At 51.7% G+C, this 17,269-nt stretch overlaps 1 protein-coding gene across 1 annotated transcript in view; it reads right to left on the bottom strand.

The window, feature by feature from the left end:
• The window catches only part of HCN4 (hyperpolarization activated cyclic nucleotide gated potassium channel 4), a 100,672-nt gene that overhangs the window by 62,356 nt on the left and 21,047 nt on the right, over window positions 1-17,269 (bottom strand). Inside the window, exon 2 of the mRNA XM_059482326.1 lies at window positions 8,315-8,738. Within this exon, the coding sequence (XP_059338309.1) occupies window positions 8,315-8,738 (424 nt within the window). The remainder of the gene's footprint in view (window positions 1-8,314; window positions 8,739-17,269) is intronic.

Here is a 17,269-nt window from a genome sequence, read left to right as displayed (position 1 = left end):
TGAGGGACAAAACAGAGCTGGCATTGGATCAGGAGCCCAAGTGTGACAGGAATCTGTCTGTGGAAGGTTCAGGAGCTGCCTCAGCTGTCCCCAGCACCAGCACTGTCTGTGTGGGTGTCGCAGGTGAAGTGCTGGCAGCAGGCTGTGAGGGCTGGGGGCACTGACACACCCTGAGGGGGTCAATTCCTGCTCCAGAGCCTTTCACAGTGCTCCTTCTGTGGGGCACAGCCCTTCTGAGGGGGAAATCTGTGCTCCCACACACTTCAGGGAATGGGCACTGCCCTCGCTGCTTCCTGAGCTCACAGCATTGGGGTGTGATTTAGAAGCTCCCTTTAACTGGAATACAGGGCTGTCACACCCCTGTCCCTGTCACAAACACACCTTACAAAAGCTGCTGCCCTCTGCTCACTCTGGAGGGCTGTGTCGAGCTCTGAGCTCCTCAGGACAACAGGGACACAGAGCTCCAGAGGCTGCAGAGATGAGGAAGAGCCTGGAGCACCTCCCTGCTGAGGAGAGGCTGAGGGGGCTGTTCAGCCTGGAGAGGAGCCCCAGCTGAGAGGGGCCCTGAGCCCTTGGTGTCCCTGGGGAGCCCTGGGTATCCCTTGGCATCCCTGGATGTCTCTGGGTATCCCTGAGTGCTGTCCCAGGGTATTCCTGGGTGTCCCTGGGTGTCCCAGGGTATCCCTGGGTGTCCCTGGGTGTCCCTGGGTATCACAGCATATCCCTGGGTGTCCCTAGGTAGCCCTGAGTGTCCCTGGGTGTCCCTGTGTGCAGGGAGGAGCAGAGCAGGTCCCAGGCTCAGCTCCAGGCCCAGCAATGGCCCCAGAGCCACGGGCAGGGCCTAAGCCCAGGAGCTGCCCCTGCCCAGGAGGCAGAACTGCTGCCCTGGGCAGTGCCCAGCCCTGAGCAGAGCCCAGACAGGCTCTGGGGTTTCCTCCCTGGGGATATCCCAGAGCCCTCCCAACACAATCCTGTGCCTGGCTGGTGCTTTCCAGGCTGTCCCAGTGTGTGACTCAGGGTAGGTGACAGCTCCTCACTGTGCCCTGTGTGCCAGCCCCAGGCAGGCTGGGCCAGGCTCCTGCAGGGCTGCAGCTGGAACAAACCCCATCAGTAAATCTCCATCAAACCCTGGGAAGTGACAGTGGCAGGAGGAGCCCTGGTGCCAGGCTGCAGCACATCCCTCCCTCTGTTATTGTAACACAGCAGTGATAATGGACCCTCCAAACACAATGGCCTGAGGCAAATGCCAGGCAGTTGGCACGGTGTGGGCACGGAGCTGAGGCAGCTGGGGCTGGCAGGGCACAGGGAGAGAGAGCTCCCTGAGAGACAACAAACCCACAGAGGCCAGGCCCAGCTCTGCCAGGGATTAGGGACCACCAGGAGAGCAGCCTGTGGCTTTAGGAGCCCTGCACAGCCCCAGTCAGCAGGAAAGGGCAGACTGAGGGACCCTGGCACCCCTGACAGAGCTGGGCACAGCAGCACCGTGTCACTGCCCTGCTCACCCCTGTCACTGGCACTGCCCAGGGCAGTGCCCAGCTGGATCTGCCACACGGGCACCTCTGTGCTGAAAACACACCAGGGCAACACCAGCCCTGAGACAGCAAATGGCTCCCACTGCCACAGCCTGGCTCTGAGCTCTTGCCCTACAGATGGCTCTGGGCCCTAATCCTAAAGCAGGAATTCCTACAGACAGATGGCTCTGTATCCTAATCCCAAACCAGGTATTCCTGTAGACACACAGCTCTGTGCCCAAATCCCAAACCCCATGGCAGGCATTCCTACAGATACTCTGTGCCCTAATCCCAAATCCCACAGCAGGTATTTCTACAGACAGACACTCTGTACCCTAATCCCAAAGCAGGTATCCCTACAGACACTGTGCCCTAATCTCAAACCCCAAATCAGGTGTTCCTACAGACAGACAGACATTGTGCCCTAATCCCAACCCCCAAATCAGGCATTCCTACAGACAGACACTGTGTGTCTTAATCCCAGAGCAGGTATCCTACAGACAGACACTGTGCCCTAACCCCAAACCCAGAGCAGGTATTCCCACAGACACTCTGTGCCCTAACCCCAAACCAGGTATTCCTACAGACAGACAGACACTGTGTGCCCTAATCCCAAACCCCACAGCAGGTATCCTGCAGACAGACAGACAGTTCTGTGCCCTAATCCCAAAGCTCAGAGCAGGTATTCCTACAGACAGACACTCTGTGCCCTAACCCCAAACCAGGTATTCCTACAGACAGATACTGTGCCCTAATCCCAAAGCCCAGAGCAGGCATTCCTATAGACACAGACAGACAGACAGACAGAAGATAGACAGACAGACACTGTGTGCCCTAACCCCAAAGGCCAGAGCAGGCATTCCCTGCTCACACCCTGCTGTTGACACAGGACCCATTAAGCACTGCCAGGAGGTGAGTGTAGAAAAAGGAAAAGCTTTTTCCTTTTCATGGCAAGCCCCGTGGCTGCACAGCTATTCAAATATTTGCCTGGCTCCTTATAATTCATTAGAAGCCATTTCTGATGATATTCTCTTTGAAACTGTATTCCCAGGGCCCAGGTGGGGAGCTGAATTTCCATTAGAGCAATAGAACTTCCTGCCAAAGAACAGCTCCTCCAAAAAAACTTTTCTGGGTGTGTTTCTCCTGGCTCAGGGCAGGGGATGGAGCAGGGGATGCCCATGGGCAGGAGAGGGAAAATTCAATGTACAGAATAAAGAACATCCATGTCCTTGTGCTGTCTGCTCTCCCTCCACAAGGATTTTGTGCTGCACAAGTGACAACAGTTCCATGTGAGAGGCTGTGGTACAATAATGAAACACCTCTGACTGATATTCCAACAAGAGGGTGTTGCCATTTGTTGCAGGGCAGCCAGGATTTTCTCTGAGAGGAAAAGATGTCTCAAGTTTGGGGTCACTTTGTGCAGTGAGAATGAAAATTCCTGTATCTTGCATTATGGTTTTAATCAGCTCCTGCAAGCACATTAAAGAAAGTGCTTAATAAGGCTTCAGAAATGAGGTAATGCAAATCAGGGAAGAAGCCCAGCCCCCAATCCCCCTCCTGGCCACACTGCTGGTGTTTGTTGAGGCTGATTGTACCCAAGCCTGGCCACAGGTTTTGATGAGTTGCTCTCCTGGGCCTGCCTTGCTGTTTAATGGGACAGAGCTGCAAATCCTGTTGAGAAAGGATCTGCTCAGCCCCTTGGAGCTGCCTGTGCCACAGGACCCTGCTGTGCTGCTGAGAACAGCCACTGCCCAGCTCCTCCCCTCTCCACTTACACATTTGGCCAAAACATCCCATCCCACTCCCCTGTGGGGGAATCAGAAAACCAGAAACTTCCACAGACACTGAAGGGTTTGATTTGCAGCCTTGGGTTGATGTAAAAATACAATACACAGACATTAAACAGAAAAATCATAAACTTATGGTTCTATAGTTGTAAGAAAATGCTTTAAATAAGTGAGAAACTGAACTGATAAATGGTGAAGGGTTTCTAATGTAGGGGTGGGGTTGTATGGAATAAGCTGATGTGGGAAATGGATTTGTAGAGAATTCTTACAGCCTGACAGAAGGCTCACATATCTGTATGCAAACCTTGAGATAAGAAATGCTGACTGAGAAATGCCATGGAATAGGACAGACATTGCTGAGAGAGAAATGGAACTAGAAACAACTTTCAAAGGATGGCCTTGCAGGTAAGACCAGATACTTTGGAGAAATAGAACTATGAAAGATGCATTTTAGATTAATGGCTTTTAGGCATTTCCAGCATGGTGTGAAAAAAGCTGATAGGCCAAGAAATGCTCATAATGTAATTAGGAAATAGTTGGTTTCTGATTGTGATGGTGTGAATTATAACATCTGTATTGTCTCACCCGTCTCACGAGACTGAAAATGGAATAAAAGTTTTTCAAACACCTCTCAGCTGCCCCATCTCTGGGTCAGAAAAGGGCTTAATCCAACAAACTGGTGCCCTGTGTGAGGATTGAGCTCACAACCTTGAGAGTTTAGAAGTTATAACAGAAGCATTTGTGTGCATGTGAGACAGAAACCTGCTGGGTAAAAGCATCCACAGTGCAGCAGAAGTCAGTAAAGGAGATAAGTTAGAAAAGCAAAATAAACCTTTTGGCATCTATTCATTGGGTTAGAAAGTTCTGCATTGCCTTGTAACAAAGAACTTGTGGCTACTTTGGGCTGTGGCAGGCTGCTTGCTCCTCTAAAATCTCACAGCCTCTGACACTGATGTTTATCTGAGCCATAAATAGTTCTTAGCCCCAAAATAGTCCCATCCCTTCATAATTAGGGGTGACAATGATACCCCAGGCCTCCAGCCACATTATTGTAATTGCATTTAGGAGAGGCTACAGATAGGTCAGACAAACAAAGGGAATTAGCAAATCAAGGAGAATCACTTGGGAGCCATATTCTCCTGGCCTCTGGAAGCTCCTTCCTGGTCCTTCCACACAGGCCCTCCAGCTTTGGGTCCATTTCCTAAACAGCTGAAGCTTCTAGAAAGTGACATTACCTTTAGAGGGTCTGATCTGTGCCCAGTTGTTACTGGCAGTTGTCACTGGGACCTGAGAGGATGCATTCCCTCCCTCCTAAAGCTCCTCTGTAATATAGAAACTAGAGGGAAGAAAAAGACAGCACTCAGGCAAGTTTGCAAGGTTTCAATAACATAATAGCCTGAAAATCATCAAATTGTCCCCTGCTTCAGGTTTCAGCTGCAGAAACCAGAAGATGTATTTTTCTTCCTGAAAAAAAAATCTGAAAAATCCTCACTTATGACAGTATTACCATTTTGATATATATCAAACCCAGATAGTTCCTTTCCTTCCCATCACAGTCCCTCCCACAGAGTCTGCAATCAAAACATTTTGGTTATCTTGCCTATGTGCTATTTGGAAACAGATTTATAGGAGCAGGATTGTGCTGTTGTTCCAATGAATGTTCTTAAGTCAAAATAGTTTGATGTTAAATACAGATTACTTCATCCCAGCACCAACCATGGGGTAGATGCTGTGTATTCAACAGGGAAAGCTCAGAAAATTGAGGGGTTTGACTCCCTGTCTGACCTGGATGGTTCATCCTGATCGAATCCATGGGTTCCATGGTGTTTTTCTGTCTGCAGGATGTTCATGTTTGGATCTCCTTTCCCTGGGCACTCTCAGCTCAGCAGTGGGGAGACCCAGCTCCCTAACCCTGGGACAGTGGGACAGTGGGACAATGGGACACCTGGCCCTGGGACCATGTGCTGCAGGAAGCACTGACCAAGCTGGGTACCCCAAAGAAAGGCTGAGATAACAGGAGTTACTCTGAGGGAGGACAAGCCTGGCTGGAGCAGCCCTGTTTGCTCTGTCCTGTGCTCCTGGCCTGGGGAACTCCAGGGAACACCACTGGGGCTGGTGATCCACATTTGAGGGAAGCCAGAGCCCAGGCAGTGGGAGTGCAGCTGCCTACACTGCAATCAAGCTCCCAACTGCAGGGGAGACACGGCAGCCACTTCAGCGAGGCTCTATTTATACTCTGCCCTTCTGGTAAATTCATTCGTGGGACCACTCATGCAAAATGCATCATGCAAATGAAACTGCTACATTTGGAATTAAGCTTATTTTCATACTCCAGTGAACACGAGTGCCTTAGATTGTTTTTCTTGCTTTTTGCCTTCCTTTTCTCTTCAGGTTGTTTGCCCAGCTGTATCCCCAGAGCACCTCTCTGGGATCTGGGGAGGATGGCAGAGGCTGCTGGGACTTGCAGCCCCAGCTCAGAGTGTCCTGAGCAGCACTGATGTGGAACTGATGAGAGCCTGGCTGCTGTACAGCACTGCAGCCCTGGAGAAGGCTGCTCCTGCTCACTGCAGCCTCGGAGATAAATTCATGCAGAGCATGGCCAATTGCAGGGGAATGAAGGGAGAGGCTGCTGGCAGCTTGGGAAAGGCCCCCTGATCCCTGCCCTTGCTCCAGCAAACAAGGAGCTGAGTGAGGAGGGCTCTGTGTGTGCTGCCCCTGCCTCCATGGGAAGGGACTGGCCCAGCTCTGTGCAGTGAGGGTGCTCCGCCCTCACACAGTGATCCCCCTCTGGCCATGCAGCTCTGCCCTGCACACGCTCCCCTAGGGCACACACTCCTCTGCAGAGGCCCAGCACACCCTGCTCACATCTCCTAACAGCTGATCTGCTCAGAAGCAAAGAGCTACAGAGACACTGCCAGCTGATGAGGCATGGAGCAGGAGGGGGGCACCACAGGGAGCAGACCTGCAGCACCCCCTCTCCCAAATCCTCCTCCTTCTTTAGCTGTGCACAGCAACCTCCTGCACACCGAGGGAGTCTGTCCAGCACTGCTCTGTCCTGGCACCCCCAGATCAGCACTGATGGGTGCAGAGAGGGAAGATGAATGTGGCCTTTCAGACAGGGATCATCTGCAGGCCCTTCAGAGGAAGAGAGATGCCAGCATGGCTGCAGGAGCACAACTCCCACGCAGGGATGAAGCAGCACTCCCCCTCCCTGTGTCCCCTCTGCTCTGTGGCAGGCACTGCACCAATGACAGGGGATCACCCCTTCCCCCTGCCTCCCTCCCTGCTGTGAAGGGAGAAGCTCCCAGTGTCAAACTCTGTCCAGGAACTGCAGCCTGGGCCGAGCCCAGTCTGACACAGCCCGTGGTGTTTGCTGTCAGGGCTCTGCAGTGCACAGAGTCTGCATTGCAGTCCCAAACTGCAACCAGCAGCAGCCCTGCCCTGCCCTGGCAGCACTGCCCCACCCTGGGGAGCCTGTGCCCCACAGGGCACCCAGCTGGGCTGTGCCAGGGCCCAGGACAGCAGCTCAGGAACAGCATCCCTGGAGTGGCATTGGAGACAGAAGCTGAGAATGGCTGCTCAGTCAAACTACAAGTGAGAGAGGGAAAAACACTGATCTGCTCCTGTCTTGTCATTTTCAAAACAAGTACAGTACAAAACAGCAAATATGCTTCAGTTCTCTTCAAGCAGCTCCTTGAAGGGAAGTCAAGGAGCAGAGGGAAGCAGGCAGGGAGCTGAGCACTGCTGTGGGTGCCTGTGAGTCTGTGGAGAGCCTGAGCCACCAGCTCACCTTTGCTGAGCCGCTCAGAGGAGAGGGAAGCAAAGCAACCACGGGACAGGCCAGCACACCTGGAGAGATGTCAGTGCCTGTCAGCCCCTGACTCACTGAGTCACCCCAGAAGGACACTTGTGCTTTGTTCATCTCTCTGTGCACTCCTGCCTGCACCACAGAGTGAATGAATATAAATTATAAATCTGAGGGCTGGGGCTGCCTCTCCCCAGCACCTGCCCAGTGTCATCCCAGAGCTCAATGAGGCTCTGCTCTGCTCCAAGTGAAGCCCTCACAAAAGGTAACACCACAAGGATGAAGGCTGAGATTTCTGAAGCATGCCCCAGTGCTCTCTCTCCCTGTGAGTGCTTGGAGGAGGGAAGGACACAGCTCTGTCATGAATTAATGTTGTGACAGCTCGCTGCAATCGAGCCATGACTTGCATGGCTGCTTCCCCTTCACATTCCCAGGAGCATGCCCTGCATTAGATCATGCTCTGCAGCAGGCTCTGCTCCAAAGCACAACACAAAGTATGGGGATGAAGATGAAATTGCCCTGACCAGCTTTCCTTGTCCTGAAAATATGCTCCTGACATGTGGAGAGAGATGCAGGGAGCTTTCTGTCTGCTTTGGAGAGCACAGAGACAGGAGAAAACAACTGATTTCCAAGCTACTTGCAAGGTTGTGGCTTTACCCACGTTATTCCTGACAACTCACCCTGCACCCTGGAATTCCCCTGGGAGCAGCACAGGATCCTGGGCTTGTGGGGATCTTGCTTTTCACCAGACCTTTGTCTGCAGATTGCTCTTCCTTCCTTTTTCCCTTAGCACAGTGTCAGAGAATATAGAAAACAAGAGAGCTCTAACACATGCCTATGCTTATCTCTTCATTCAAGAGATAAGCACAGAGAAGCAGCAGATGGCAAACAGATGCCACAGGTTCTGCAAATCAGCTGTCTCCAGCCCTTTCCTCAGAGCTGTTCCTGGACCTTTGGGGGCACTGAGAGGGCAAGCCCTCGCTGTCTGGCTGATTGCTCTGCTCACCAGCTCCACAATTCCTACAAGGGGCCCACCTGTGCCCACCCCCCTGCAGCACCTCCACAGATCACATGGATGCTGGTCCCAGAGCCCACGGCCCACAATCTGCAGAATTCCCAACAAAGCATCAGGCATTAGGGGCAGGAAGGAGAAGGAGCACTCAAGGCAAGCAGCTGTGGGAGGGCAGAGCTGGCAGGCAGGGCTGTCTCACCTCCTCCCACTGGTGGATGTAGCGGATGAGGCGCGAGAGGCGCAGCAGGCGCAGCAGGCTCAGGATCTTGGTGAAGCGCACGATGCGCAGCGCCCGCGCCGTCTTGTACACCTCGGAGTCGATGCGCGTCTCCACGATGAGGAAGATGTAGTCCACGGGGATGGAGGAGATAAAATCCACCACAAACCAGCTCTTCAGGTACTTCATCTTGATCCTCTGCGGGTCCAGGATGATCTCGGTGTTGTCCTCCACCACGATGCCTGTCCGGAAGTTGAGGACGAGGTCGATGAGGAAGAACGTGTCCGAAACCACGTTGAAGACAATCCACGGGGTGGTGTTTTCATCCTTGAAGAAAGTGATGCCCACAGGGATGATGATCAGGTTCCCTACCATCAGCAGCAGCATGGTGAGATCCCAGTAAAACCTGGACAGCAAGACAGAGACATGTGAGATCAGGTCGGGGAGCCCGGGTCAGCTGCACTGATGAACTCATCCATCTCTGCTGTCAGTCATCCCCTGGGCTCTGCTGCACAAGCTGCTAATTGACTAATTAATATCAGAGGAACACTCCTGCTCTGCCTTCGAGGGCTCACAAAGGAGCTGAGCCAGGGCTGGGCATGCCTGCTTGAACACCTTCCTGGCACCTGGGAGCTGCCTGGGGACTGACTGAGAAACCTGAGGTTACCACAGGGACTGCTTGGTAAGGAGAGAAGGACTGGGGAGGCCTCAGAGTCTGAGTGTCAATAAAGCCATGTGGGGTTAAACCACCAGCTGTGCTCCTGCTGCCTGATCCTGCTTTAGAAGCAGCCAGCACTGAGAGCTCTGGGATCAGGATGGAGCTGGAGCCTGTGCTCTCATCTCCAGCCCTCAGTTCAGATTCCTGCCAAGCTGGACTCCAGGAGCTCAGCCCACGCTCTACAGGCTCCCATGTTGTACAGAAACAATCAATAAAGCCTGGAGTCAGTGCCTGGAGATGCCTATTCCATTTCTAAGGACAGTAACACCAACATTTAACTCCTGTTCCATGAGGCACAGTCCCCAGGAAGCTTATCTGCACTCCAGTGGTAGCTCAGTGTTGTCCAGTGGCCCTTACTGTAACACTCAGTTTTGTTTTGAAGGCACACACAGGCTGAGTAGAACCCCTAATTTATACCACTGGGATTTTTTTAAGATTTCCCACAGATGCACAATGAGACAATGTGGTCCCAACTCCCTCAGAGTGAGGACTAAAACCCTTCCCAGTGTCAGAGCTTGCTGAGGAGCCTCTCTGCCCAGCACAGTGGTGCTCCAGTGCTCTCCTCATGTGTCACATGTGGATGCTGCTGCACTGTGGGCTCACACTGCCAAGATTCCAGCAACCCAAATTGTGCACTATGGGTCAGCTACTCTAATATCATCAGTTATTAATCCAATATTAGTTACAGCTACCCTAATATCATCAGTTATTAATACAATAATCACCCCTTTGTCACAGGAGATGAGCAATCACCTCAACAGCAGTGAGAGCATCAGTGTGACCCTGCACTGACACTGATTTATCAGAGGGAAGTGTTGGGCTGCTGAAGGATGTGCACATGCTGCTGCTCCTGAGATGTTTCAGGAGAGCTGGACTTGCTTTAAAAACCCTCAAGCTCTACCTTGGTCAGTGGCTGTTTGGCTGGAACCTGGACCAGGCTGAGCTGCTGCAGAACAGGATTTTCAGAGCAAGGCAACTGCATGGTTTGTTAAACTCTCAGCAGGGAAACCAAAAGGGCAGAATATACCTTAAAAGCCTTCTCTGTCTAGAGCCTCTCTCCCTGGTAAGAACACTTTAAAGCACCTAAAAGCATCTTTAAGATTCCAGCTCTTGCCCATGTTCAGGCAGGGTCAGCAACCAGCAGCACCCCAGCAATTCTCACAATCATTCAGCAGAGGCTGATGGGAACTGATTTTAGAATAAGCAAAGTTATTCACTAACAAGCTTTCTAAAAATGACCTCAGCTCTCTCCTCCTGGCTTTCAAGGTGCCAGCAATCCCCCCCTCAGTGTGCAGGTCCAGGGCTGCTGGCAGCACTCAGCAGTGGGATTTGTCCATCTGCCTCCCAGAGCAAGGCTGTGGCACCCAGCAATATGCATTAATATAAATCCGTGTTGTGAGCTTCCTTAATAAGGGCCTGAGATGATGCTGCAGCTTTCCCAGGCAATTAATCTGGATAATCACACAATAGCAGGAAGTCTGGAAGCAGTGTGTGCATTATTACTGAAAATAAATAACCTCCCAGCCATCCTTCATTTCCCTTAGGGAATACACAAGGAGATAGGCCCAGAGAAAATGAGTTTTCCCAAGTTTCAAATTAACGGCATGAGCCTGGCACGGCCAGGTTTGCAGTGCTGGGAAGGTAAGTGCCTTTCTTCTGAGATCTTTGCATTTTTGTGCCTCTTTTTTAGGCTGTGTGGTGATTTCTACGCTTGGGGACATGGCCAGCAGTGGCAGGATGGCTCCCAGCTCAGGGAAGATGTTTTGCACACACACAGGGACAGTGAAACACTTTCCCCTGACTGCAGCACCCCTGCTAGCCCAGCCTCTCCCTGGCCAGTGTGCTCAGCTGTCCTGCATCCTCACCTGCAGCAGTTCCTGAGCCCCCAGGGTGTGCAGTGTGGGCAGGGGAGACTCCTGAGCCCCACTGCCACGTGTCCCTCACAGCACAGCTCTCCTCAGGGCTGCACTGCTGACTCCACGTTATTGTCACAGCCCCTCAGCTCTGACCTTTAAAGCCACCACTTAAAACCAGGGAAGGGAAACTTCTGTACCCAGTGATCCCTCTAATAAAGGTGTCAGACAACCTTGGGGCTGTATGAAGGAGGCAGAAAAAGCTGGGACACACCAAGAATTTGGTCTGCACACCAACTCCAGCACCTGCCTTTCCAACATGAACTGCCTGGAAGTTCAAATTCCCCTGTTAAGATTTGCAGAGCTCCTGCACATTTCCATTTACCCACACAGGAAGCAGGATCTGCTCAGGGTGGCATCAGTGCATTTAGACTTAATTAGACTCTGTGGGCCTGCAACACCTCAGAGGGCTGATACCATCCAAGTGTCATTTTGCATTTGCTCCCAGGAATATCTTTCCCCTCCCTGTAAATTACTGGCCACAATGACTAACAGTGCATGTGATGTATGGAAGGGCAAGCACCAGCTATTAATAACCCATGTTTTCTGCATTTCTGTTGTTCCTTTCACCCAGGGATTCCACGGAGCTGACAGTGATGAAATTGGCTGTGCTGCACCCAGGAGAGGCAGAGTTATTATCCCTGCCTTGCACACAGAGGAGCCACATGGCAAAGTGAGGAGTGTGGGGTTTGTCCATGGAATGCTGAGCATAGGCAAGGCTCAGGACCTGAACCTGATTTTTGAGCCTAAGCAGATGTGAAGCCATTGGTATGGCTTGCAAAAGAGCCTAACAGAGATGCATCTCTGGGATGTCTGATATCCTGTCTTCTTCTCACTTCTCTTCCTGTTTCCAAAAGCCTACATAAAAAATTAATAAATATGAATGTATTGTTTTATTACAGTTGACTCAGTGCAACTGAGCAGCTCAGAGCACAGGGAACAGGCAGCACTATATAAACCAGATGTCTTGTTCAAACACCCTTGGTTTTTATATTCCATCCTACTCTCTGCGCACTCCTTGGATCTGAAAATCACATTTTAACATGCACCACTACCTCAGATCTCTTAATTCCCAATACATTATTTAAACAGAATGTATCTAAGAATTATTGTGGCATAGACACTTCAGGAATATGTGCTCCTTAAGCACTGCTGTGTCACTCAGCTGATGTGACAGCCTGTGCACTCTGTAGGTATTGGTTTGTGGGTTTGGAATGCAGGACCATCTTTCTGCTCTGCCTAGAGCACACTGTGACAGCAGGCTGGGATATTGCTTTTGGAAGTCATTCTTTACAATTAAATGAAATTTCCTTTTTCATTCCATGGTGCAGCGTGGGCAATTCTAGAGCATGAGCTCAGGAAGTTAGGAATTGGAGAGAAAGCAGTGAATCCCAGAGGTGAGAGACTCAGCAGCACCACTGGGTCACAACAGCACTAAAACCCTGTGCATTTGTGGCTTCTGAACTGTTCTGACTCCACAGTGCTTGCACAGTCCAGAGAAAATGAACTTGAGTGGCCTCACCTCTAAATTAACAAAGCTTTTTGGGGTTTTCAGCTCCTGCTGAAGGGCAGCCAGCTCAGGGCTGAAGCACAAACAACAATGCACCTGCCTGGCCGTGCCAGGGGCCAGGAGATTCTCCCCAGCACTGGAACTGAGTTCCCAGCCCATGGCCAGCCCTGCTGACCTCCCAAGAACAGCACTTTAATGAGCACAGCTCGTTCAAAGCAAGCCCAAAGCCAAGCCCAGCTCTGTCCCAAGGCTCGGGGCTGACTCCAGAAGGAGAGTGCCACCTACTGAGTCCCACCCGGAATCTCCATCCCCTGCTGGTGGGGACCAAGTGCTCCTAAATCCCTTCGGAGCAGCTGGAAACCTTCTCTCCGGGGTGGCAGCTGCCTTTCCTGGCTCTGGAATGCAGTTGGATCAGGTGGCCTGGCAGGAAAGAGCAGTTCTCAGGAGGGCTCTGGGGCTGGAAACAGAAATCACCTTTGAAAAGAGCTTTAGGGTGTGGTTATTAATTGTTGTGGTGCTGCTGGTTTTAGGATGAGGTGAGAGATGAGAATTGATTCTAAGTTCTCAAAAGGTTGATTTATTATATTATATTGTATTGTATTGTATTATATTATATACCAAAACTGTACTAAAGAAAGAGAAAGGATCCATTAGAAGGCTAGACAAGAAAGTAACAAAAACCTGTAACTGACCAAAGTCCTGACACAGCTGGACTGGGGTTGGTCATTAATTAAAAACAATTCACATGCTGGGTAAACAATTCTCCAAATCACATTCCAGAGGAGGAAAACATGGAGAAGCTGAAGCTTCCCAGCTTTCCAGGAGAAGAAATCCTGGCGAAGAGATTTTTCAGGAAATATGTCAGTGACATTAGGGGAGGTCAGGGTGCCTGGAGCCACAATGGGAGCAAAGTTGACTCCAGGAGCAGCCATTCACAGAGACAGCTGAACAGAGAGAGCAAGAGAAAAGCACGAGGAGATCCCTGCCTGCCTCTGGAAGCATCACTTCTGCCAGATAGGAGCAGGCTGCTTCTGCTGGAGAGTTACAGACTTTGCTCTGCCCTAGAGATAAAGGGTGGAATAGGGTGATTCACTGCTCCTGAACACACTGAAGGACATTTAACCAGCTCTGAGTCCAGCAATTCCCTGGTGGGAGGAATTAATTTATTTATAGAGAATTTACTCAAAGACCTGTGCACTTGGAAACTTCTTTGCCATGAATCCTCACCAGAAAGAGTCAAACGAGTTACAAAAATATTCTGAGTGCTGTGTAATGGGAAAGGACCCAGCTAAAGGAAAAGACAAACAGTTTTAATTCCTTCTGACCGCTCTATGCAAATACTCTGCCATCCTGACTAAAGCCCCTGGGAGCACTGCTAATTAACCATGCATTCTGACAGCACAGGAGAGAGCCTGCTGGGTGCCAGCCTCCTCCAGACTGCCCTGCATGCCTGCTTCTCCTGGATGCCTTCTTCTCCTGGATGTGTGCTTCTCCTGGATGTGTGCTTCTCCTGGATGTGTGCTTCTCCTGGATGTGTGCTTCTACTGGATGCCTGCTTCTCCTGGATGCCTGCATCTCCTGGATGCCTTCTTCTCCTGGATGTGTGCTTCTCCTGGATGCCGGCATCTCCTGGATGTGTGCTTCTCCTGGATGTGTGCTTCTCCTGGATGCCTGCATCTCCTGGATGCGTGCTTCTCCTGGATGTGTGCTTCTCCTGGATGCCTGCATCTCCTGGATGCCTGCATCCCCTGGATCTCTGCTTCTCCTGGATCTCTGCTTCTCCTGGATCTCTGCTTCTCCTGGATCACTGCTTCTCCTGGATGCCTCCATCTCCTGGATGCCTCCATCCCCTGGATCTCTGCATCTCCTTCACCTCTGCTTCTCCTGGATGTCTGCATCTCCTGGATCTCTGCATCTCCTGCAGCCCTGCTGGCTCCTGGCTGCTCCAGGACTCGGAAGCACCAAACCCAGGGCACTGCCAGGCCTGGAAAAGCTGGCTGGCAAAGGGCAGCACCCACAGCACCTCCCCAGGGGTGCTCCAGCACCTCCCAGGTGCCAGCAGGAGCTGGCAGGGAATGTCCCTCCCCTGGGTAGTGACCCAGGGGCTCAGCTGGCTGCAGGCTCAGAAAGGGGATGGGATGGGATGGGATGGGATGGGATGGGATGGGATGGGATGGGATGGGATGGGATGGGATGGGATGGGATGGGATGGGATGGGATGGGATGGGATGGGACAGGACTCCCATGGAGCTCAGTCCCGGCCAGGACCACAAGGCCTGTGACAGTGATGGGTGGGAATGGTGACACCAGCAGTGGCTGATGGGGAGGGATCCCAGCACAAACCAGGTGTGGGCCTGGCAGCACTTTGCATCTGGATTCCTTAAGGCTGCTGTGCTGTCCCTGACAGAACTGCCATCGAATTCAGCTGGCAGTTCCACCCCAGGCAAGACATTCTCCAAGGTCTGCACTTAGCCTTTGACTTAGATTATCTTCAATCTACATAATTGCTCACCTAATCTCCTCTGAGCAGTGCCCAATTCCAAACCATGTTTCAAGTTTAGAACATATGCTCATATTATTACCTTAAAATATAATTACATGGATTTTGGTAAGTGGAAAATTAAGGAAGCTATTGCTTATGTAATACTTGGAGATGGCATTTGCAGTCCAAGCAAGGAAGTATTTTCATTGCTTCTCTATCATTAATTTTTAAATCTAACACTACATTATTAAACAATAATCAACACCCTACATTTTTCAAAGTAATGTCCAAACATTAATTAAATCCCAGCAGATATAATTAGGAAGGTATTATCATCCTATATTACAGATAGACTATGAGATACCAAAGATTAAAGAAACTCATTCAGAGGTAGAAGCACCACCCAGCAAATGTGGTTGTCTAGACTCAGGAGAGATTTCCAGCCATGTTATAATCTATAATTTGATCAGTAGCAGCAAAGGGGAAATTTCTTCTCTTTTCTACTGTAAAAGTATAAATATACACATTACTTAGAGGTATTTTTATTCCAGCAGTAATAGCTGACAATTTGCAAACACCACGTTTGAGGCACTGATGGATTTAAGCAATTATCAGTGGGTACATTGTGAGTGCTGCCCTTTCTTTAACTCACAGAACACACAGGGCACTCTGTCAGCCTGAGCTGCTGCCTCTGCTCTGCACCCTCTGCTGCCAGGCTGCTGCAGGGATGAGGAGCTGGTGGCATCTGGGGGCCCTGGGAGCAGAGCTGGCTCTGTGTGAGCCTCAGCAAAGCTTGCAAGGCCAAGGGCTGGTGCTGGGCAAGCCCTGGGATCAATCCAGGCTGGGGATGAAGGGATTGAGAGCAGCCCTGGGCCAAAGGGACCTGGGGGTGCTGGGGGGGGGGGGGGGGGGGGGTGAGAGCTGGGAATGACCCAGCCCTGAGTGCCCCCCTGCCCCTCAGGTGAGACCCCACCTGCAGAGCTGCCCCAGCCCTGGGGCCCAGCACAGGGAGGACACAGAGCTGCTGGAGAGCCCAGAGGAGGCCATGGAGATGCTCTGAGGGTGGAGCCCCTCTGCTCTGGAGCCAGGCTGGGAGAGCTGGGGGTGCTCACCTGGACAAGAGAAGGATCCAGGGAAACCTCAGAGCCCCTGGCAGGGCCTGAAGGGGCTCCAGGAGAGCTGGAGAGGGACTGGGGACAAGGGATGGAGGGACAGCACACAGGGAATGGCTTCCACTGCCATTGGGCAGGGATGGATGGGACATTGGGAAGGAATTCCTGGCTGGGAGGGTGGGCAGGCCCTGGCACAGGGTGCCCAGAGCAGCTGTGGCTGCCCTGGATCCCTGGCAGTGCCCAAGGCCAGGTTGCACAGGGCATGGAGCAGCCTGGGACAGTGGAAGGTGTCCCTGCCATGGCAAGGGTGGCACTGGATGACCTTTAAGGTCCCTTCCAGCCCAAGCCATTCTATGGATCCACATGACACCAAATTTTGCAGGAGAATTCTGAAGAACTGAGGGCCAGGCAAGCAGAGCTAATCCCAAAGGCAATTCACCAAGCAGTGGGCTTGCCTAAACAAGGGAACAGCTCAGAGCTCAGGGTGCTTCATTAAGCATTCCCTCAGGAGAGATGGCAACACCTTCCCCTCGTGTGGGCTCTGTGGGGAGGGAGAACAGCCCCATGTGGGACACTCAGCACTGCCCAGGGAGCTGCCAGAGGAGCCCCCAGAAGCTGCTGCTGACTGTCCTTCACAGAAACTCCAATTACTGAGACACAAACACTTCCCTGGCCTCCATCTCCGTTTGAAAGGGGCTTTATGAATCAGCCAAGACAGACAGTCCTGACCTTCAGCAACTTTGCTGGAACATCTTTCTTGTGTTTGCTGCTTCCCTGCCTCAGAAAACCCCTCACTTTGCATTATCTTTGTGTCAAGTGCACCAGTCACCAACCACACCCACATGAAGTGGTTTCAAGCATGTGAAAAGCCATGGAAGGGATGCTGCCAGCCCTGCTCAGAAGTGTGCTCACTCCCAGCCAAGTGGGAAGTGAGGATGGGACTGAAGTGCCATGGCCAGGACAGCAGCACCCCAGCTGTGAGGGGATCCTCTGAGGGTGAGTGAACTCACATCCTAAGCTCAGTTTCAAGGATTCAGCACACCATATTTGCAGAAAGGCTCCTGGAGGCTGGAGTGCAGCTCCCTGCCTAGCATCCGCCCTTGGATAATGAGGCTCCATCCAATCTGTGAGGTCCTAACCCTGCAAGGGGCTCCAAAGCACGTGGCTAAGCATTTCCCAGGATTTATCTTCAATTTTCCCAG

The sequence above is a fragment of the Ammospiza nelsoni genome, chromosome 14, assembly GCF_027579445.1.
Source record: "Ammospiza nelsoni isolate bAmmNel1 chromosome 14, bAmmNel1.pri, whole genome shotgun sequence".
In the NCBI taxonomy this organism is placed as follows: domain Eukaryota; kingdom Metazoa; phylum Chordata; class Aves; order Passeriformes; family Passerellidae; genus Ammospiza; species Ammospiza nelsoni.
Note: the sequence above shows the minus strand (reverse complement) of the source record. Positions and strands in the feature narration are given on the sequence as shown.